Source organism: Erythrolamprus reginae, chromosome Z, assembly GCF_031021105.1.
Source record: "Erythrolamprus reginae isolate rEryReg1 chromosome Z, rEryReg1.hap1, whole genome shotgun sequence".
In the NCBI taxonomy this organism is placed as follows: domain Eukaryota; kingdom Metazoa; phylum Chordata; class Lepidosauria; order Squamata; family Dipsadidae; genus Erythrolamprus; species Erythrolamprus reginae.
In genome coordinates, this window is record NC_091963.1 from 147,847,928 (window position 1) to 147,866,972 (window position 19,045).

The following is a 19,045-nucleotide window of genomic DNA, read 5'->3' on the forward strand; positions in this document are numbered from 1 at the left end:
AAAATGCAAAATAAACTAAGCACTCTTTTTGTATTGCAAAGAGCACACTTCCCAAAACAACTGGGCAGTCTGTACAATTTTCCTTAAGCAGTCATTAAGTACTTAGCTAGCAGCTGTGAAGAAACTTCACACCCCTTCTTCTTCCAACAAAGTGAGACACACACACACACGTTGCTCTGCTTTGGTTTCAAAGACGTGAAAAATCAACAAAGTCCAGAAAACAGCAACACACGATTCCTGAAGAACTGCAATCAGATACTCTTCCACAACGGCCAAACCCACACACTGCTATTTATAGCAGCAGCCCTAATTACTGGAGCCCCACCCAAACACAGGTGGCCTCTCTTATCTCCTGTAATATGTCCTTACTTGGTCTCTTCTACGCATAATTCTGCGCTTGCGTGGGTCCAAGACGTCTTCATTCGAATCAATGGAAGATAATGGAGATGGACTGCCTGGGCTGTGTGCCAAGCCCCCCTCTGCTGAGTCACTCCCACCTTCTTCTTCGTCCGAGGAAACTAAACTCTGAACTGACTCTGTCGGCAATAACACAGGCCTGTGACATGTTGAAGTTTCCCCTGCGTCCACCTCCCCATTCCCTGGGGCAGAAGCTGGGCCAGAGCCAACCACAACAGGCACCGGCACATCACATCCACTGCTTCGTTGACTGGACATTAGATTTAGATTTAGATATCCATCTGCAATGTTTCTGTTAAGGTCTCTGATTTTATATTCTATGTTTTGTATTTTAGTGTTCCTTTTTTTGCTGAAATAGGACGTGAATGTGCCATGTGGTATATAAATAAATGCCATTTTTTTTTCTCCTCTCTGTGTTAGCTCCGTTCTCCAGGAGCTCAAGTCCTCCAGGAACAGATGCCTGGGATAAACGCCTTGAGCGGTCTCGATATTTCAGATAACGGTGAGACTCGAAACTCCTCTTTGGTGCACGAATACTTCCAGAGACACCCTAGCAGGGGCATAGGACAGGATGAATGTGGGCGATTGGTTTTTAAACGAATTGGGGACGGTTCACAACTTATCAGCCAATATACAATGTACATATCTAAAAAACCCTATTAATATCTCCGGGTCCCGTCGACTAAACAATGTCGTCTGGCGGGACCCAGGGGAAGAGCCTTCTCTGTGGTGGCTCCGACCCTCTGGAACCAGCTCCCCCCAGAGATTAGGACTGCCCCCACCCTCCTCGCCTTTCGTAAACTCCTTAAAACCCACCTCTGCCGTCAGGCATGGGGGAATTGAAACATCTCCCCCTTGCCCATGTTGTTTTGGTGTATGATTGATTGTGTGCTTGTTTTTTTATATATATTGGGGTTACTTTTATGACTTTTTTAACCTAAAACTGTAATTCAGATTGTTAAATATTAGATTTGTTACTATGTACTGTTTTTGCCATTGTTGTGAGCCGCCCCGAGTCTGCGGAGAGGGGCGGCATATAAATCCAATAAATCTAATCTAAATCTAATCTAATATCGCTAAAAAAATGAAATGAAAAATGAAGTTCTGAGGGGGGAAAAGGGGAGAATCTGAGACCCCTTTGCAGGGAAATTGCAGTCAGTCTTCGATTTACGACCGTAACCGAGCCCGAGTTTGCTGTGGCTAAGCGGGACCCATGCCAAGTGAGTTTTGAGCAGTTTTGCCATCTTTCTGGCCACTGTGGTGAAGGGAAGCCAGATTCACTTAACAATGAGGTTACTAATTTAACGAATTGCAACAATTTGTTTAACAACAGCAGCAAGGAAGCTTGTAAAAACAACAAAAATGCGGGCCTCTGTTGCGGTTGTAAGTCGGGGACTACCGTGAAATAGAAATAAATGACAGATATTCCTCGAGTTACAACCACAACTGAGCCCAACACTTGCGTTGCTAAGTGAAACACTTGTTAAATGAGTTTGCCTCACATTTACGACTTTCCTTGCCCTGGTTGTTAAGTGAATCACTGCAGTTCTTAAATGAGTAACATGGTTGTTAAGTGAATCTGGCTTTCTCCATCGACTTGGCTGGTCAGTAGGATGCAAAAGACAGATGACCCGGGGTCTCTGCGACCGTCATAAATATGAGTCATTTGCCAAGTTGAATCCCGTGACCAGGGGGAAATGCTGCCCTGGTCCTAAGTGTGAAAAACGGCACTAAGTCCCTTTTGTTTCAATGCCGTCGTAACTTTGAACGGTCACTAAGTGAATTGTTAGTAACCCGGGGATTACCCGTGTAAAGAAATAGACATAATTGGTTGTTCTTTTATAATCCCAACAGGCTTCGATGCAGATTTGATCACTTTGCTCCCGGCGTTGAGTAAGAACAAATCTTTGAGACACCTCTGGCTTGGAAAGAATTTTAATGTCAAATCCCGGTGAGTATTTTTTCGGAGGGAAACAGGCGCCATTTTTCTGTACCTAAGCTTTTTGGCTGGGCCAGGGAGGGATTCAGCTGGTTCAGACCGGTTCAGGCGAACAGGGTGCAAATTTTACATCTGGTTTTTGAACCGGTAGTTCCAAGGATAGCTGGCCCCACCCACCATGCCCCTCCCTTCCCAGGACTCTCCACGCCGCCCGTTTTGGATGCCAGGCAAGTGCAGGTATCACATGGAGGCTCTGGGACGGTGAAAAATGGGCCTCTCAGAAGTGTGGAAACGGGCCCGTTTCCAGCCTCCAGAGGGCCTTCAGAGCCTGGGGGAGGCTGTTTTTGCCTTCCCAGAGGCTCAAAGAAATCCTTCAGCGCCAGGGAGGGTGAAAAACAGGCCTCCTGGAAGTCCAGAAATGGGCCCGTTTCTGGGTTCCAGAGTTGAAGGGAGGCTGTTTTTGTCCTTCCAGAGGCTCGAAAAAAGCCTCTGGAGCCTTGGGAGGGCAAAAATGGGCCTCCCACTAGTCCGGTAGTGGGCCTGTTTCTGGCCTCTGGAGCCTGGGGGAAGCCATTTTCGCCTTCCTAGAAGCTCGAGGAAAGCCTCCAAGGCTGGGGAGGGCGAAAAACGTGCCTCCTGGAAGTCGGAAATGGGCCTGTTTCTGGCCTCCCACCCCTGGGCTGGGCCATGATTTAATTTGTAATAAAGCAACTATTAAAAGAGTTTATTTCTCAATCTCAACAACTTTAAAGACAGGCGGACTTCAACTCCCAGCCTTGCTTAGCAACTGAACTCACATTTAAGATGGTTGTGCGGTGTCCCTGGGTCCGTGGGAACCCCCTTTTGAGACCTTCAGACAAGCCAAATTAACGGGGCAACCCAGATTCACTTAACAACTGGGTTCCCAATTTAACAACCACACCGATTCTCTTAATTACTGTGGTGAGAAAGGTTATAAGCCGCTCCGACTCTCCGGAGAGGGGCGGCATACAAATCTAATAAATAATAATAGTAATAATAATAATTATTATTATTATAAAATGGGACGAAATTCACATTGAGACACCTTTCCCCCAGGCTCTTTATATTTTATGTTTGTTATGTATGTGCTGTTTGGTTTTTAAATATGATAGGGTTTTACAGTGATCCCCCGGTTATTGCGTTCCCGACTATTGCGAACAGGCTAATTTGCGATTTTTCAACCCGGAAGTCAAAACACCATCTGCGCATGCGCGCCCTTTTTTTCTATGGCCACGCATGCGTAGATGGCGCTGGGCAGATCAGCTGCTGGGCGGCTTCCCTGGGTCTTCCCCCTCTTGCTGGCGGGAGGGCGAGAAGCCCCCCCCAGCACCCGCTCGCCCGCCGTTCGCCGCTCGCCCGCCCTTCGCCCGGCCACCCGCCCTTCGCTCGCTGCTCGCCCGGCCACCCAGGTTCGTTTGGCTTGAGGGCTCAGTTGGGAAGGCGCGCGGGTGTTTTAAAACGTCGCCGCCGACATGGGGGGCTTGCTAGCACCCCCCCAAACCCGGGTTGGGGGTTCGGGGGGGTACTAGCGAGCCCCCCATGTTGGCGGCGACGTTTTAAAACACCCGCGCGGCTTTCCAATGAGTCCCGAAGACAAACGCGGAAGTTTGACGTTTGTCTTCAGGACTCATTGGGAAGGCGCGCGGGTGTTTTAAAACGTCGCCGCCGACATGGGGGGCTCGCTAGCACCCCCCCAAACCCGAATTGGGGGTTCGGGGGGGTGCTAGCGAGCCCCCCATGTCGGCGGCGACGTTTTAAAACACCCGCGCGGCTTTCCAATGAGTCCCGAAGACAAACGCGGAAGTTTGACGTTTGTCTTCGGGACTCATTGGAAAGCCGCGCGGCTGTTTTAAAACGTCGCCGCCGGCATGGGCAGCTTCCTAGCAGCCCAGCAAACCCGGGTTGGGGGTCCGGGGGGTGCTGGCAAGCCCCCCATGCCGGCGGCGACGTTTTAAAACAGCCGCGCCGCCCCCAATCTTCGGCTCCTCGCTAGCGCTGCGGAAGTAAAAACACCATCTGCACATGCGCAGATGGTGTTTTTACTTCCGCAGCGCTACTTCGCGAAAACCCGCTCGTTGCGGGGGGTCCTGGAACGGAACCCTCGCAATGATCGGGGGATCACTGTTATATGCTTCTTTTTAAATATTAGATTTGCTTCGCTATAATATTGTTTTTTATTATTGTTGTGAGACGCCCCGAGTCTTCGGAGAGGGGTGGCATACAAATCTAATAAATTATTATTATTATTATTATTATTATTATTATTATTATTATTAATAATAATTCTGGGAATTGAAGTCCACAAATCTTAAAAGTCGCTGTGGTTGAGAATCACTGATATATCACTCAAACAGGCAGACCTAGCTACAGGCCATCCTCAACTTACAACAGTTCGCTTAATGACCGTTCAAAATGACAACGGCACTGAGTAAAGTGACTTACGTCCATTTTTCACACTTAGTACCATTGCGGTATTCAGATGCTTGGACTGACTCATATTTATGACTGTCACAGTGTCCAGGGGTCATATGACCCCCTTTTGCAATGGGGAAGCCAGATTCACTTAACATCGGTCTTATTTGCTTAACAACTGCAGGGATTCAGTGATTGGTTGCAAAATGGAGCATGGTTCATTTAGCAAATTTCTCCAGTAGTGATAGAAATTTTGGGCTCAGATGTGGTTGTAAGTCGAGGACTACCTTATGTAGGTAGCCCTCGACTTACAAGCATTCACTTAGTGACCATTCGAAGTTACAATGGCACTGAGAAAAGTGACTTATGTCTGTTTGTCACACTTACGACCATTCGCAGCATCCCCACAGTTACGTGATCAAAATTCAGACGCTTCACCGGTTGCAGTGTCCCGGGGGGATCATGTGATCCCCTTTTGTGACCTTCTGACAAGCCAAGCCAATAGGGAAGTCTGATTCACTTAACAACCATGTTATTACTTAACAACTGTAGTGATTCACTTAACAACTGCGGCAAGACAGGTCATAACACAGGGCAAAACCCACTTAACAACTGTCTCACTTAGCCACAGAAATGTCGGGTTCAATTGTGGTCATAAGTTAAGGACTGCCTTGGAATGAGTGCAATTCCTTTCCAGTTTTGAACGTAAGGAGGAGGAGGAAGAGGGTGGGGATATGGAGGGTGATGTAATGTTGACAGGAGCCATTTCTTAATCTTTTTTTTTACTTCAGAATCCTGGAAGAAATTCTCCAGAAGTTAGTGCAATTTATCCAAGAAGAAGAGTGTGTAAGTTTTTGGCCGGTCCGAAGCGGTAGAACTGTTATAAGTATTATTTACGGGGCTTATGAATTGTTTGTTGTTTAATGAGGGAGATTAGATTAGATTTAGATTTATTGGATTTATATGCCGCCCCTCTCCGCAGACTCAGGGCGGCTCACAACAATGGTAAAAAACAATACATAGTAACAAATCAAATATTTAGCAATCTAAATTACAGTTTTAGGTTAAAAAGTCCAAAAAAGAAACCCCAGTATATAAAAAACAAGCACACAATCAATTATACACCAAAACTACATGGGCAAGGGGGAGATGTTTCAGTTCCCCCATGCCTGACGGCAAAGGTGGGTTTTAAGGAGTTTACGAAAGGCAAGGAGGGTGGGGGCAATTCTAATCTCTGGGGGGAGCTGGTTCCAGAGGGTCGGAGCCGCCACAGAGAAGGCTCTTCCCCTGGGTCCCGCCAGACGACATTGTTTAGTCGACGGGACCCGGAGAAGGCCCACTCTGTGGGACCTAACCGGTCGCTGGGATTCGTGCGGAAGAAGGCGGTCTCGGAGATATTCTGGTCCGATGCCATGAAGGGCTTTATAGGTCATAACCAACACTTTGAATTGTGACCGGAAATTGATCGGCAGCCAATGCAGACTGCGGAGTGTTGGTGAAACATGGGCATACCTTGGGAAGCCCATGATAGCTCTCGCAGCTGCATTCTGCACGATCTGAAGTTTCCGAACACTTTTCAAAGGTAGCCCCATGTAGAGAGTGTTACAGTAGTCGAGCCTCGAGGGGACAAGGGCATGAGTGACTGTGAGCAGTGACTCCCGGTCCAAACAGGGCCGCAACTGGAGTCGGGGCAACTGAATGGAGTGGAGTGTTTTATTAGTCGAATGCCTTTTCTGTTGCCAATGTGGAGTTTAATTCATCAGATATATTCTCATTGCGCCTAGAGGGAGAGAAATATCAGCCTCTACCTGGGATTGAACTCACAGCCTCCTGATTGTGAGGCGAGAGCGCCACCTCTAGGCTAACACACCAAACCCCCTCCTTTCTTTCTCTCCTCCTCCCTTCTCTCCCCCTCCCCAAAGTCTTTACAGTCCTTTTCAGTGGCCGATTCCCGGCTGAAAACCCGTTGCAGTATCTTAATCAATGCTCTGGGCAGCAACACTTGCTTGACCAAAGTGGACCTGAGTGGGAACAACATGGAAGATCTCGGCGCCAAGATGTTATCCAAGGCTCTTCAGATCAACAGCACGCTCAGGTAAGTAGGCCCGAAGTCAGACGTGGCATTCAGGCGGTTCAGACCAGTTCGGACTCTGTCTTATTTTTTTTTTAAAACTCCGAAATAAGCTCTTATTTTTGAGGAGGTCTTATTATTTTGGGGGGCAAGGAGCAAGATGGGGCTCCTCCTGCCGCCTTCCCTGATTTCCAACTCTGTCTCTATTAGAGTTTGTTGCAAAAATCAAAACCCGGAAGCACACGCAGGTAACTGGATTCATTAACTTCCTTATAAACATAGTATCATGAATTGACAATACTATTAGCAGAGTTCTTCTTCAGGTAAACCCAAGCAGGAGAGTCAGTTTCATTTCAGCAGAGCAGACAAGTACAGAGAGGAGAGTGAAGACTGAGCCACGCCCATCCTTAAGCTTCAGTTTCCAGTTTCAATTCTCTGCACAGAGTCAGATGTGTTTAGCTCCCATTGGCTGACTTAGTTGCTATGCCTATTCATTGGCTGACGTTGTTAACATGGGCTCCCCCAGTTCGGGAGAACTGGTAGCGGAAACCCCGGCTCTACGCTGTCCTATTTGAGGCCAGGCGCATGCACTGAAGGCCGAGCCCACATTTTCGGTGCTGGGCAAACCGGTAGGTAAATTATGTAAATTATATGTACGTGCCTGAAAGACACATCTGATGACAACAGCAGCTCCAAAGGTGAAGTCTGGCTGCAAAAAAACCAGTAGCGGGTTCCTACTGATACGGTCAACGCCATCATGCCACTAGCGAAAACAGAGCTGCATGCACAACTCCGCGTCTCTGTTATATGCGCGCATGAGTGAGATTTTACTTCTGTGCAGGTGCAGGAATCAAAATCTCGCGAGGGGACATGTGCGGGAGCAAAAAAATCACCGAAATCTCACACACGGGCGCGTCCTCTCACAGGAGTTTGATTCCTGCTCATGCGCAGAAGCAAAATCTTTGCTCGGACGAGCGTGTGTGCGCCCCGGAGCTGCGCAGTTGTGCACACAGCACATTGGGAGCAGCAGGAGCGGCAACCCCCCGTCTGGAGAAGACCCAACAGGTGCATCTCTGGGGAGAGACCTAACTCTAAACTTCCTCCTTTCTAGGAGCATTTCCTGGGACAAGAATGGGACCACCGCCCAAGGCTTCCAGGACGTCGCCCGGGCCTTGGAGAAGTGAGTGGATAGGGATGTCCTCCTGGAGAGAGAAGGTTGAAGCTTCTCTGAACGGTGGTTTCGAGCCACTGGAGACAAGAAGCGAACCCTTGGTTGGAGGCAGGGATGAAATTCAAATACCGGTACTGTGGTGGGCATGGCTTTTGGGGGGTGTCATATAACTTTGTTGCTTGTATCCTTACAATTTATATTGTCTGGTTCCTGTTCTGTCTGGCCGGAAAGCTAGAAATGTTGATCGATGTGGATGCTGTCAAAGTCTCTAGTGAAGACAATGTCCTCAAAAGGGGCTAAGTGCAACCCAGCCGTGTGGGGTCACTCACGAACCCGAATCCTAGAAAGAAAACTTGGACACATTCTCTCTCTGGGTGAAGTGACACGGTTATAGAGCCATGTACCTCTTTTTATTTGGGAACATAAGGAAATGGGGATAATTACACATACATGTCAAGTGATACATCCAATAACATAACTTCAAACATACCTTTGAGTTCTTCCTATTCCCACAGATATCACAAAACAATTTCCTAGAAACACTTCCTCAGAGCAGATGTTTCTCACACCTAATTTCTCTGAAGCCTTCTGCCTTATCTCAACTAATCTTCCTTAATCACCCTCTCGTCCTGTGTATGCTTCAGGCAATGTAAATCTCCCCCTTTGATCGTATCTGTCCGGAGTGATGTAAACTTTGTTTATTAGTGGGATGTTTATTGAGCCCTTTAGTTTCCCTGTTTGCCAGGAATGCAGACTAGGCAAGTTTAGTGCCCTCCTGTCCTGGATTATAATAAGCAGAGCATTTTCATGCTAGAGGTCCAGATATATATAATTATAATACAATCCTATTCCAACATATTTTATGCTATACTGCAACAGATAGAGGCAAAAAGTATTATTATTTATACAAAGTCCAGCAAGAAATAGGTGGATTGTAAGGCATTTTAGGCTGACAGCGTTCCCGTCTAAAGTAAGGTGACCAGATTATAAATTCGGGGAAGCGGGACATCAATACACGGGTGGGCGGTTTGTGTGTGTGCGTGTGAGACGGACGACTGGAAAATCTCTACAGACTTTTCCGGCCCTTTTATTGCAGTAGAAGCAGCAGTAAGAGAAGGAGAGGGCAAAATTGCTTGCCGGTTCTGCTTTCTTCTTATACTGGAACGCCGGATAGGAGCGCTCCCGGTCTCTTGCTCTCTTGCTGTTGGGCATGCACAAAGGGACCCACGGTGATGCCACGTGATCGCACGGCAACCGAGGAGCATTGCGCCTCCAAAGCAATCGAATCCAGGGAGTCAATCAACATATGTTTTTCACTCAACCAACATATGTCTTTCAAAAAAAATCGGGACTTTTTTAAAACGACGCGGGACAAATTGGTAAAAAGTGGGACATCTGGTCACCTTAGTCTAAAGAACATAGGTAAGAGTCCGGGATGCCAGCCAGCTAGAGGCATAAATCTTCCCTAATGAAGTATGTCTGGTATTTATCACTTCACTCACTGTTTGGGTCTTAATCAGTTTCTGGAAAAGCAGGAATCAAAATCCAGGGCATCAAAACCAGTCTTTCGAAGCTCTGTCTTCATGATGAATGTTGCTTGCCATACCTCTTCTCCCATCAGCCTTCCCGATATATATTTTGACAGGGTGTGGCTAAATGTCCCCTAGATCTAATCAATGCCTAGACCTCCTTCTTGAAAGATATTCATGCCTGGCTCTCATCCTTCTGACCCTCGCATCTAAGAGAGGGTCCTCGAAGTCCCCATTGTCCTCTGAGTCAGACACTACCTTAACTGGGGGCTCTACAGTCTCTGGTGGTTCCCCAGTCTCCAGTTCCCCTTCATTCTCAGTCTCAAACTCAGATGGCAAGAACTCTGCCCTGCGATGCCAGTATTCCTCTGTCTCCTGGTCCTCAGAATCTGGGACCAGCTGAACCAGACGTGGACGTGAACTTTTTATGAACGCTGAAAGCATATGCACCAAAGACAGATTCCTTCTGTGTTGAATCAAACTTGGCCAATAAAAAAATTGTATCCATTCTATTCTATGTGATTGGGCGGGTGTGGTCAACTTTAAAAAAAACATTTTTTAAAGAATTTTTTAAACTACCTGCTCTCCTAAACTGGTAGTTTTAAAAATGCTTTTTAAAAAAAGTTTGAAAATAGTTCCGACGATCAGCTATGATAATCAGCTGTGCCTGCGATCATCAGAACCTTTAAAAAAATTAAAGCATTTTTAAAACTATCTATTCACCGGAACTGGTAGTAAAAATACTTTTTAAAAAGTTTTTAAAAAAGGTTCTCACACAGTTGATTGTCAGAATATTTTTAAATTTTTTAAAACATTTTTACTACCTATACGCTGGAACCAGTTGTAAAAAAATGCTTTAAAAGGTTTTTTAAAAGAAGCCCCCTTTTTTTTTAACTTTTTAAAAACATTTTTTTAATACCGATTTGAGCAAAAGAAGGAGGGAGGGAAGGAAGGGAGATGAAAGGGAGGAAGAGGGAGGAAGGAAGGAAGATGGAGGGAGAAGGAAGGGGGAGGGAGGGAGAAAGATGGAGGGAGGGAGGATGGAAGAAAGGAGAGAGGAAGATGGGTGAAGAGAACCAAGGGAGGAAGGTAGAGGGAGAAGGAAAGTCATAGGAAGGAAGGAAGGAAGGAAGGGAGGGAGGGAGGGAGGGAGGGAGGGAGAGGAGGAAGGGAGGAAGGAAGGAAGGAAGGAAGGAAGGAAGGAAGGGCCATGGTGACACAGTGGTTAGAATACAGTACTGCAGGCAAATTCTGCCGACTGCCAGCAGTTCGATCCTCACCAGCCTCGAGGTTGACTCAGCCTTCTGTTGTTCGAGGTGGTAAAATGAGCCCTGAGAGCTTCAAGAAGCACCACAAAGCAGTAAATAAGTTGAAATGCTATTGCTGTCAACCACTGCCTCGCTTAGCCACAGGAAATTTTGGAGTTTAGCAATGGTCATAAGCCCAGAATCAGGTGTACGTTTTTGGCACCTCCATTGCCACCTGGCCCTGCTTAAAAACATTTTTTTTTCCAAATTGTGTTCTTTTTCAGCAACTACACACTCAAGTTTATGGCTTTGCCCTTGAGCGACATCACCACGGCGTACCGCAATGCCCCCGACCGGACCGACGAGATTTGGCAAAAGGTGAGCTACCTCCCACCAATCTGGCATTCATTAATTAACCAGTGGAATGGCTTGCCACCAGACTTTGTGGGTGCTCCAACACTGGAGGTTTTTAGAAAGAGATTGGAGAGCCATTTGTCTGAAATGGTGCAGGGTCTCCTGCCTGAGTAGTGGGGTTGGATAGGTTCCTTCCCAGTGTATAATAATAATAATAATAATAATAATAATAATAATAATAATAATAATAATAATAATAATAATATTATTTTATTGTCATTGTCAAAAACAACAAATTATTATTATTATTATTATTATTATTATTATTATTATTATTATTATTATTAATTAGATTTGTATGCCGCCCCTCTCCGTAGACTTGTCATTGGCAACGAAAGTCGTGTGACCTCCAGAGACCAGTCCCACCATACATAAAATCAAAATAGGTAAATTTAAAAATAGAATAAAAAATAGAATAAAAAATAGAATAAATGTCCCACCCACTACAAATTCCCCACCCTGAACCACTCCACCATCTACATGACAAACCAAGTAATATTGTCCAACAGTTCACTGATGGTGACCCTTTAGTTCATTGTTAAGTGCGAATACAGCTCTGGGATAAAAACTATTCAGGAAATGTGTGGTCCGAGTTCTAGTAACAGCTAGTCCTCTGTGGTGGCCCCGGCCCTCTGGAACCAACTCCACCCTGGAGATTAGAATTGCCCCCACCCTCCTCACCTTTCATAAGCTCCTTAAACCCCACCTCTGCCATCAGGCATGGGGGAACTGAAATATTCTTTCCCCCTTAGCCTTTAAAATTCATGTATGGTATGTTTGTTTGTATGGAAGTTTGGTTTACAATAAGGGTTTTTTAGTTGTTTTAGTATTGGATTTACATGCTGGTTTTTTTTATTACTGTTGTTAGCCGCCCTGAGTCTACGGAGAGGGGCGGCATACAAATCCAATAAATAAAATAAATAAATAAATAAATTTAACAACAACGTGGCGAGAAAGTTCGTAGAACGGGAGCAGAACCCGCTAAACAAATTTGTCCCTGGAACAACTTTCTGCAATTGCACTGTTCTGTCTCCACCGCTATCTCTGTCTTCTCGACCCTCCTCAGATCCAGTGGTGTCTCCTACGGAATAATCACTCTTCCAAGATCTCCCAGGATCAAGCTTTCCGCCTCCATCAAGGAATCGTCACCCATAGCGCCGAGCAAGTAAACGTTCCCATCTCCCTGGACGCTCTTCTCCCGTCCATCCTTAACATCCTGGGAGAGGGGGGGGGGGAGGCCTTGCGGACGTGACCAAGGGGAACCACCGCAAGATCTGATGGGACTCGAGGTGGCCTGAATGTCACCAGGTTCTCTGATTGGTGGTGGTGGGGTGAGAGGGAAGCATTGGAGGGTTTTAATGGGGGTCTGGGTTAACATTCCCTTCCCCTTCCCCCCCATCCCATAGATGATGACTCGGCTTTGCGTGCGAGTTCAGGAGGAACTACGGGTCCTGAGAACGTGCTCGGCCGATTCTGTCCAGGAAGAAGTCTTTTATGCTCAGAAGTTGATGAAAGAAGCCAAGAATTCAAGAGCGGTAAGGACAGTGATAGCCTACCACCGGAACAGTAAGGTGCTACGTTCCGGTAGCGATTCTCAGGATCCGCGTCCCCGATGTGCACATGCGCATCCCCGTGCAAGATTTGGCTTCTGCGCATCCGCAGCAAGGGAAATCTTATGTGAAGATGCTCGCCGAGCGAGATTTTCACCAATTTTTTGCTTATGCGCATGTGCAGAAGCAAAAATATTGGCAAAAATCACCGAAATCTCAATCACACGCACGTCCTCACATGAGAGTTTACTTGCTGTGCATGCACAGAAGGCAAATCTTGCGCCGATAGGCAAGTGCATGCCCGTAGTGGCCTTGAAGGGCACACTGGTAGCGCCGAAGACGGCAGGCCTTCACTGGGTAAGGACTACTGCTTACCTGGATAGCCCTCAACTTATAACCAATCATTTAGTGACCATTCAAGGACACTAAACCCTGGCCCTCGCACTTACAGGGTACGCTCCAAAAGTAATGCAATTACTTTTTTTAAAGTAATTTATTGAACAGATTTGCACAAACACTTAAAATTCTTCAAAGTACTGACCTTGGGCCTCTACACATTTTTTTCCAGTGACTCTGCCATGACCGGTACACTCCCTTGAAGGCGTCTTCGGGGACCTCTCGCAAGGTCTTCGTCACGGCTGATTGGATCTCTTCTATGGATGAAAAACGAGTTCCTTTCAGGGCTGGGAACAAAAAGAAGTCTGCTGGGGCGACATCAAGACTATAGAGGGGGTGGGGCAGCGCTGGCACCTGGTGTTTGGCCAGGAACTTGTGAACTCATAGTGCATTGTGGCAAGGCGTGTTTTTCGTCCATAGAAGAGATCCAATCAGCCGTGGCGAAGACCTTGCGAGAGGCCCCCGAAGACGCCTTCTAGGGCACATACTGGTCATGGCAGAGTCGCTGGAAAAAATATGTAGAGGCCCAAGGACAGTACTTTGAAGAATTTTAAATGTTTGTGCAAATCTGTTCAATAAATTACTTTGAAAATAATAATTGCATTACTTTTTGAACGCACCCTATATGTCCAGTTTTAGGAAGAGATTGGATAGCCGTTTGTCTGAAATGGGATAGGGTCTCCCACTTGAGCAGCGAGTCAAATCCGTTATTCTGGGATCTAGTGTCTTCAGGGGTGTCGGACTTCCAAGTCCCAGAATTCGTAGTTGTCATCTGTTCTAAGATCCCATGAATAGGGTGGAGGGAAATTATTTGGTTGGTGGATTGATTGATGGGCTGATTATTAAATACCATCAAGTTGGTCCTGACTCTTACCAGCCACAGAGGTAGGTCTCCCTCCACCCAACTGGTATTTTAGGTTTTCCAACATCAGGGTGGCCATTAAGGAGAATGGTTATATCATCCTTAAAACCTGGTTCCTCTTAAGCAGTGTTTCTTGACTACTTTAATAAGGGGGGACTTCAAGTTTAAGAAGAATGGAGTTCAAGTTTAAGAAGGGTTCAAGAAGTGTTAGTACTGTGTACAAAACAGTTGGGTTTGCAATATACACTGCTCAAAAAAATAAAGGGAACCCTTAAACAACAGAATATAACTCCAAGTAAATCAAACTTCTGTGAAATCAAACTGTCCACTTAGGAAGCAACACTGATTGACAACCAATTTCACATGCTGTTGTGCACATCAGACTTTGCACAGAACAAAGTATTCAATGAGAATATTTCATTCATTCAGATCTAGGATGTGTTCTTTGAGTGTTCCCTTCTCTTTTTTTTTGAGCAGTATATAAACAAGCTAACAATGAATGTTTGTATATATTGAAGTACTATACCTTTAAGAGGTAGTGTTGCAAATTGCCATAAGAGGGAGCCAAAAAAGCATGATTCTCTCTGTCTGTTCTCGCTGTTCTTTCTGCTGATTCACTGGAACTGATGTAGTAAGCTCTGTGTTAGTTTGATGTATTTGTACTGTATGTCTGATATGTAAGACAAAGACGGGCTTGTAATAAGATTATTATATTAAGAAATATTGACTGGTTTGAATGTGTATGACCGGACTGTTTAACTTGACTGTGCTATTTCTAAAGTAAACACTATTTTATACACTTTACTGTAAACTGTCTTGTATGACTGAATAATTACTCATATCTCCTAGATATCTGCTGGAATCCCAGGTTTCCCTCTGTGCATGTCCTTGATAACTCAAGGGTTATTCTGCACACTCCTTAACAAAAAGGATGTAGCAAGTTTAAGACGGGTGGACTTCAAGTTTAAGAAGGACAGAACTTAAGTTTAAGACGGGTGGATGAAGTTTAAGAGGGAGAGACTTCAATTTTTTAGAGTTCAAGTTTAAGAAAGGTGGATTTCACGTTTACGAGGGGTGGATGAAGTTTAAGAGGTGGACTTCAAATTTATAGAGATCAAGTTTAAGAAGGGTGGATTTCAAATTTGTGGAGTTTGTTTAAGAAGGGTGGAGGTTCAAGGTTATTTTTAATTATTATTTATTTATAGTTTTCAACAGCACAAAAGAAAAAGCATCTCAATAGTTTTTTTACAGACCGTGTCCCATTTCAAATACAATTTATATTTACTATTCACTATAAAATACAATCATTTCAATATGAAAAAAATAGAAAGAGAAGTTAATGAATACTACATGTATTTATAATGAACTGGGTGAAAAAAAAGTGAATAAGTAAAAATGCCAGTTGATCTGAGCATTTCTATTTGTGTTCCTTTTTGTTATGCATTCTATTTGTTATGTATTCTAATGTTTTATGTCGTTCTATCTTGTTTCTGTTTTGAATCCATTTGTACCACTTTTGGTACAAATGGATTCTTGTTGGATTCATTGTCTTTTGTTCCCTTAATATCACTCATCATTTCGTCCATCTCTATGCCTCTATATATTTTTATCAATGATTTGGCTTTCTGATGGGACATGTTGGTTTTTCCATGTTTGAGCATAAGTTATTCTAGCTGCTATTGTAATATGTGTCACTAGGTGAAGTATCTGTTTGGGATATTTTTTGTTCCAAATTCCAAGTAGCATACTTGGAATGGTGGAAGGTCTTAAGCATAAAACGTATCAGGAAAGGCTTAATGGACTCAATCTGTATAGTCTGGAGGACAGAAGGAAAAGGGGGGACATGATCGAAACATTTAAATATGTTAAAGGGTTAAATAAGGTCCAGGAGGGAAGTGTTTTTAATAGGAAAGTGGACACAAGAACAAGGGGACACAATCTGAAGTTAGTTGGGGGAAAGCTCAAAAGCAACATGAGAAAATATTATTTCACTGAAAGAGTAGTAGATCCTTGGAACAAACTTCCAGCAGACATGATTGGTAAATCCACAGTAACTGAATTGAAACATGCCTGGGATAAACATGTATCCATCCTAAGATAAAATACAGGAAATAGTGTAAGGGCAGACTAGATGGACCATGAGGTCTTTTTCTGCCGTCAGTCTTCTATGTTTCTATGTTTCTATACCTTCAGGGGTAAATTCAATCTCTTCCTGCGTGATTTTCAACAGCCACCTGTGTAGGTTTTTCCATAGGGGTTTAACTTTAGGGCAGGTCCACCACATGTGGCAGAAAGTACCAATCTCTTTATTACACTTCCATCAGGTTGCTTTCATTTTTGGATATATTTTGGCAAGTCTTGAGGGAGAGAGGTGCCATCTGTAAAATAATTTATAAAAATTTTCTTTATAAGCTGCAGATAGTGTAATTTTACAAATTCCATTCCACAAGGAGGTTCAAGTTTAAGTAGAGTGAACTTCAAGTTTAAGAAAAGTGGACAAAGTTTTAGGGTGGACTTCAGTTTTAAGAAAGATGGACCCAGTTTATGAAGGATGAACTTTAAGAATTCCTCAACCAACTGAGCTGGCTTGAGACTTCTTGGAGTGGAAGTCTATCCTTCTTAAAGATGCTTTACTTCCTCCTCTTCCTCCTCATCTCTTTCCTCCAGCTCTTTCCCAGCCTGTATGAACTTGGGCACCTGGTGGCCAGCGATGGTCCAGTTCAGCACCGCCTGGAGTCCATGGCCAACGAAGTGGCGAAAGCCGTCGAGAAGGAATTACAGGTGAAGAAAATATCACAATCATCTTTTCACACTATTGATGGTGGCAAGTCCTGCTGGTGGGACATCTCAGGTTGTAGGTCGTGGGAATTAGAGTGTCCGAGACCAGTGCGTCTTGGGTGGTTGTGAAGAACTCAAGGATAAGCCTTGATTCCTGGTTTCTCTCTTTCTCTCTCTCTCTCTCTCTCTCTCTGCCAGATGATCTTGGAATCCATGGTGGCTCTAACCCAGGACTTGTGTCCACAAGCTGTCCAGGCTGCAGAAGAACATCACAAAATGTGGGCAGCTGTTTCGGAACATATCACTGTGCCCCGAAACTTTATCCGAGGGGCTTTGCTGGAACAGGCTGGTCAGGATATTCAGAATAAGCTCAAGTAAGAATTGGGGTGCAGATTTTTTTTAAATGGGGGGGGGACAATTAGATTAGATTATTATTAGAGTTGGAAGGGACCTTGTAGGTCATCTTAATGAACTCAATCTGTATAGTCTGGAGGACAGAAGGAAAAGGAGGGACATGATCGAAACATTTAAATATGTTAAAGGGTTAAATAAGGTCCAGGAGGGAAGTGTTTTTAATAGGAAAGTGAACACAAGAACAAGGGGGCACAATCTGAAGTTAGTTGGGGGAAAGATCAGAAGCAACGTGAGAAAATATTATTTCACTGGAACAAACTTCCAGCAGACGTGGCTGGTAAATCCACAGTAACTGAATTGAAATATGCCTGGGATAAACATAGATCCATCCTAAGATAAAATACAGGAAATAGTATAAGGGCAGACTAGATGGACCATGAGGTCTTTTTCTGCCGTCAGTCTTCTAGAAGACTAGAAGACCTCCAAGGTCCCTTTCAACTCTATTATTCTATTATTCCTCCTTCTCCTCCTCCTGTTCCTACTTCACTACCTCCTGTTCTCCTCTTCCTCATCCTCTCTGCCTCTTCCTGCCCCTCCTCTTAAAAAAGAAACTGGACAGCCATTTTGTACGTAATAGTAGGGTTTCTTGCTTGGGGGTGGTGATGTGTTGGACTGGACCAGTGATGGTGAACCTTTTTTTCCTTGGGTGATGAAAGAGCATATGTGTGCACTATTGTGCATGTGTGAGTGCCCGCACCCATAATTTAATGCCTGGGGAGGGCGAAAACAGCTTCCCCCACCCCCCATAGGCCCTCTGGAGGCTGGAAACGGCCTGTTTCCCAGGTTCTGGTGGGCCCAGTAGGCTCGTGTTTCACCCTCCCCAGGCTCCAAAGGCTTCCCTCCCCCATCCTCCTGGAGGCTCTCTGGAAGCCAAAAACGCCCTCCCAGAGCCTCTGTGAGAGCCAGAAACCAGCTGGCCAACACACACATGCACATTGGAGCTGAGCTAGGGCAAGTGCCCTTCATGGCATCAGACCAGAATATCACCAAGACTGTCTTCTGCTGCACGAATCCCAGCGACCGATTAGGTCCCACAGAGTCGGCCTTCTCCGGGTCCCATCAACTAAACAATGTCGGTTGGCGGGCCCCAGTGGAAGAGCCTTCTCTGTGGCGGCCCCGACTCTCTGGAACCAGCTCCCTCCAGTGATTAGAACTGCCCCTACCCTCCTTGCCTTTCGTAAACTTCTCAAAACCCACCTTTGTTGTCAGGCATGGGGGAATTGAAACATCTCCCCCGGGCCTATATAATTTATGTATGGTATGTTTGTAGGTATGTCTGCTTAAAAATGGTTTTTTTTAACTATTTTAAATTTTAAATTGTATATTATTAGATTTGTTATGAATTGTTTTATTGTGTTGTGAGCCGCCCCGAGTCCACGGAAAGGGGCGGCATACAAATCTAATAAATAAATAAATAATAAATAAAGTGCCCACAGGCCAGAAGATAAGGCTCACCCATGCCATAGGTTCGCCCATCACTGGACTAGGCGACCTTCAAGGTCCCTTCCAACCCTGTGGATTATTCTCTGATTTTGTTATTCATCACCCTGATGTTCTTCAACCCTGGATTCTTCTCCAGTGAAGTGAAGCTCTCGGTCGTGACGTATCTCACCAACACCATCGTGGAGGAACTTCTGGAGGAGTTGTATTACGCTCACAAGAACCTGGTAAGTAAGGACGATCTCTAGGATCCCAATCAGGGCTGGGATTCAGCCATTTCGGACCGGTTCGGGTGAACCGGACGTTCAAATTTACACCCGGTTCTTCGGACTGGTAGTTGCAAGGAGTGGATGACCCTGCCTGCCCCTCCCCTGCTCTCCATGC

At 45.2% G+C, this 19,045-nt stretch overlaps 1 protein-coding gene across 1 annotated transcript in view; it reads left to right on the top strand.

The window, feature by feature from the left end:
* Window positions 1-19,045, top strand: part of CARMIL3 (capping protein regulator and myosin 1 linker 3) — a gene marked incomplete at its 5' end in the record, with an annotated part of 97,482 nt that overhangs the window by 53,037 nt on the left and 25,400 nt on the right. The window contains 11 exons of the mRNA XM_070728722.1: window positions 838-919; window positions 2,272-2,368; window positions 5,581-5,635; window positions 6,712-6,884; window positions 7,972-8,040; window positions 11,092-11,185; window positions 12,288-12,386; window positions 12,628-12,756; window positions 16,697-16,810; window positions 17,006-17,181; window positions 18,801-18,888. Coding sequence (XP_070584823.1) covers window positions 838-919; window positions 2,272-2,368; window positions 5,581-5,635; window positions 6,712-6,884; window positions 7,972-8,040; window positions 11,092-11,185; window positions 12,288-12,386; window positions 12,628-12,756; window positions 16,697-16,810; window positions 17,006-17,181; window positions 18,801-18,888 — 1,176 coding nt within the window. The remainder of the gene's footprint in view (window positions 1-837; window positions 920-2,271; window positions 2,369-5,580; window positions 5,636-6,711; window positions 6,885-7,971; window positions 8,041-11,091; window positions 11,186-12,287; window positions 12,387-12,627; window positions 12,757-16,696; window positions 16,811-17,005; window positions 17,182-18,800; window positions 18,889-19,045) is intronic.